Source organism: Austrofundulus limnaeus, unplaced genomic scaffold (assembly GCF_001266775.1).
Source record: "Austrofundulus limnaeus strain Quisiro unplaced genomic scaffold, Austrofundulus_limnaeus-1.0 Scaffold72, whole genome shotgun sequence".
Taxonomy (NCBI): domain Eukaryota; kingdom Metazoa; phylum Chordata; class Actinopteri; order Cyprinodontiformes; family Rivulidae; genus Austrofundulus; species Austrofundulus limnaeus.
In genome coordinates, this window is record NW_013952474.1 from 409,323 (window position 1) to 413,419 (window position 4,097).

Sequence of the window (4,097 nt, forward strand, 5' to 3'; positions counted from 1 at the left end):
GCATTTAGGTAATATAAAGAAAATAAAGCATATCCACCATTTACATAGACAAAACAATGATTTTGTGCCTCTCAAACATTATACCCCACCATCATCCCGACAGGTTTGGTCCATTGAATCACTGACACTGTATGAATAKTTGGCTAACAATGAAGTTGTGTTAAACTCAGTTAGCTTTAGTGTAAGAGGAAGTGTTTCTGTCTGCCATGCTGGAGGCTGAGGTTTCATCCACAGTGAGAGAAATCTGTTTTTTTTATTTTAATTCTATTTAAATCAAAATATTCAAATATTTTCAGATGGCAGGAACAATTRGTTGTTATAATTTATATTGAGAGACGCCACAATAACCATTGGATTTATTGGAGTAATTTATTTAACGTAGTGGCTTCCGTTTGATAAATAGTTGTTTTTATTTAGAGTTTTATGTTATTTTAAAGCTGCTTTAGCTCAGTGACAATTATTCAAACACCAAAGTATTAATTAAAGCCAAATTTAATCTTCAATGTGGTTCGAAACAATCTTTAAAATGAAGAAAAACAACACCCAAATTTGATCAACATTAACAAATTCTCTCCATTCTTTGTTCTGCAGACTGAAAACCACGTTGAAGTGGAATTGCACCATTCCATTTGTTGTTTAGTTGAAATTGCTTCCCTGTATAGCACACGTGTCAAACTTAAGGTACACGAGCCAAATGTGGCCCACCATGGCGTTTTATGTGGTCTGCAAGAGTTTCAGAAATGTAATAATGTCTTAAAATAAGCTGCTTTAAATGAATACTCTACAAAATGTAGCATTGCTACGTTAGCAGGTCAATTCTGAAGTTATGCAATCAGAACCGGTTAAACAATTACCTGACATGCTTGTTTAGTTCACTGTTTACATTTTAACCTGCCTCTGGTCGGCTGATTTGGCGAAGCATATGTTTATGGAATGAAGCAACGCGACGTGCTCTAAGTAAAATTAACTGCACTAACTATCATATGATTCTGTGAATTCGCAGTCATCCAGGACATGGAAAATTCAAACAAGTGGTTCTGCTCTGTAGCCATAGATATGTTGAGCCATGACGACCTGCTGGAAGTGGAACCAACTAAAGCATCAATTTAGTATCAACACTGTCTGACAATGTTACTTTCACATATTTCTGTGGATTCTCAGTCATCCAGGACATGGAAAATTAAAAGAACAAAGACAAAGCAGCTTGACTTCTGTTTTGTAGCTGAAGACATGGAGCTACACGATTTAAACTGCGTGACTCAAGCATTATCATTACTCGGATCAATCTACTTACCCCTACCTCAGATGTAAGTCAGATGAAATTTGGCACAAACTTTCAGACTGAGGCTTGCTTTGACAAACATCAGATATGTATCTGATTTAATACCAGGTTCYAATTTTWAAAATGTKSTTTTAAAATCARTGTGTAATGTTTAAGTACTATCTCACTTGGTACTGGGTATTGGTGAGTACCCAAACTTAAGTACTCATACTCMGTTTAAGAAAAGCTGGTATCGATGCATCCCTAATCAAATTGAATTCTGTCCAGTGTTGTGACCACTTTGCAAAAGAGGGTTAAAAACTGCTGACTGTAAACTACGTCTCCCATAATGCATGTTGATTGTTTTCAAAATGGCAGCATCCCATCACTAGGTGGAGGTACACAGAGTTCAAAGGCAGCTGGCAGCTGTGTTTATTATGTTGGTTGTGTACTTCTGTGTACCCGGAGTATTTGTGTAGCTCTCCGGTACAGTTTAGTGTTGGAAACCTGCAGGTCGATCATGTGGTTCTGGTAGATCTTCCCCTTTAAGATGTGAGCTCCGGTGCTCACGGCGTTCAACACCAACTTGGTAGAGAGTTCCCACTGCTGAGAGAGAGAGAAATGCTTCAGTTTTAGATTTGATCTTTTCAATTCATGTTGATATTTTTTCCTGGACCCACCATGTGCGTTACGCTTGCTGAGGCTGGTGTTTCTTGGCTCCATGTGAATTTTAGTCTGGATGAACACAGATTATTGATTTCATCCTGCCATTAAAAGACACTGTTATAATTATATCGATGCATCATTTTGTTTGTATTTGACCTGAGTTGCAAAAAGAGCCACGATGAGCTCAGGCTGTAGTGCAAAGATAAAAGGTGAAATCATTGTTTTTTGTCGTAATTGAGATTTACATGAAAATTAGTCTATAAAGACACCAACTGTAACTAAAACAGCAAATATTTTTTCTAATCTACATTTAAATCTGAGGTTTGTAACAGATTTGACTTCAAATGGACAGATAGATGGACAGAGCGAGGGATAAATAGACAGAAGAACAGAGGACAGGACAGAAAGACAGATGGACAAAGGGACAGACCTGTTGTCCAGCAGTGTCCATCTCATGAGAAACAACATGCAGGTTTGAGGTCTTCTCTCTCACTCTTTGGGCTAACTTCAACACTTGACTGACGTCGTCTGCAGACAGAAGAAAAAACGTTGAGTCACTTTGGACCAAACCCAAACATGAAGACAAGCTCGTCTCACCAGAGTGCGTGTAGACGAGCAGAACTGTGTCCTCATCCGTCAGACCAGGCAGGACCAGATCTAAAAAATCCTCATGTGAGACGCAGAACTCAGGACCCTGCAGGAGAGACGTAAACAATTTTTACACAAAATCATTWGACACGGTGCGTTCACTGTACCCTGAATAACTACCAGCAAATTTTTAGACATTTTATTTCAGCTTTAATTCATTCAGGAAAAAAAAATACTTATTCAATGCAGATCTCAGGTCTAACAGTGCTTCACAAAGCAGGTACAGTAATTTATTCTAATCCTCTTCAGACCTAATCTACCAGTGCTGTTACAGAGACAGATTACAAGATTACAGGACCACACAGAGTCCAGTCGGCCATGTCTGCAGAGGAAACTTACACGTTTAAATTATGTACCCTTAGTTAAAGAACATGAATAGAGGTGGCTCAATACTAGTTTTTATCAAACCAAGTACAAGTACTTCAGTTTGGCTACCTGCTGATACTGAGTAGCAATACCAAACCTGTTTTTACCTTAAAATATTTACGGACATTTGTTCTTTGTTAGTTGAGAAGTGGAAGAGGAAAYGACCTCACCAAGCATAAAAATGATTCCGGTTCAAAGTATCAAGTTTGTTCTTGTGAGTACAACTATTTAAACCTGCGATCAATCTATATCCCTTCGATATCCCTTTATATCTGTAAAAAAATTTTTTTTGAGGTGGAAAATAAATAAATAAATAAATAAATAAATGGCCATTTTTGTGTTTGAGGTCAATTAAATCTGGCAACAACCTTGAATCAGGCTGTAGATGTAAAATAAGTAAAATAAAATAAAAAAAACCTGCTATCAATATCAGGACACCACTGATCCTGACCTGAAATCTGATTTTAAAGGGATCCATGATTAGTTGTAACATTAGACTTTATTTGATAAACATATACTGTACTTTAACTGTAAAATAAAGACTGTAAAAATACTGTAGGATGTTCAGTTTGATCATTTTTAAACTAAAAATTAAAAAATATATTATACAGATGGGGACATTTTATTTACATGCAAAGCATTCTGGGTAAATGATGACGTGGATAGGTCATCGTGTGAGACTGCTAGTGAGCTATATCCACCCTGAAGGTTAATCTTGAACAATATCTGATGATTGACTCTTTTAAATGAAACCAGAGAGCGTTGACAGAGAGGAGAAGGTAGAAATGACTCAGCCTGTAACTGAAAATATGGATGGAGGACAACAGAGCTGCTTCATGGAAGAAGAACCTCAGCTTAGTCTGTTAGCATTTGCGCTAGCGCTGACACTATATTTCCTTATATATTAGCTCAGCGCTACCACGACAAACTAACAAGCTAAACTGATGTCCTCCATCCATATTTTCAGTTACAGGCTGAGTCATTTCTACCTTCTCCTCTCTGTCAACGCTCTCTGGTTTCATTTAAAAGAGTCAATCATCAGATATTGTTCAAGATTAACCTTCAGGGTGGATATTGGTGCGTTCACACCAAACGCGATTTCAGCATCAGGAGCATCAGGTTTACATACAAAGTCTATAGTGGACGCGCTTCAAGC

The 4,097-nt window shown here is 37.5% G+C and overlaps 1 protein-coding gene across 1 annotated transcript in view; it reads right to left on the reverse strand.

Moving 5' to 3' along the window:
- The window catches only part of gckr (glucokinase (hexokinase 4) regulator), a 12,654-nt gene that overhangs the window by 787 nt on the left and 7,770 nt on the right, over positions 1-4,097 (reverse strand). Inside the window, exons 12-15 of the mRNA XM_014010637.1 lie at positions 2,525-2,637; positions 2,358-2,455; positions 1,942-2,025; positions 1,724-1,867 (exon numbers count right to left, since the gene is read on the reverse strand). Of these exons, the coding sequence (XP_013866091.1) occupies positions 1,724-1,867; positions 1,942-2,025; positions 2,358-2,455; positions 2,525-2,637 (439 nt within the window). The remainder of the gene's footprint in view (positions 1-1,723; positions 1,868-1,941; positions 2,026-2,357; positions 2,456-2,524; positions 2,638-4,097) is intronic.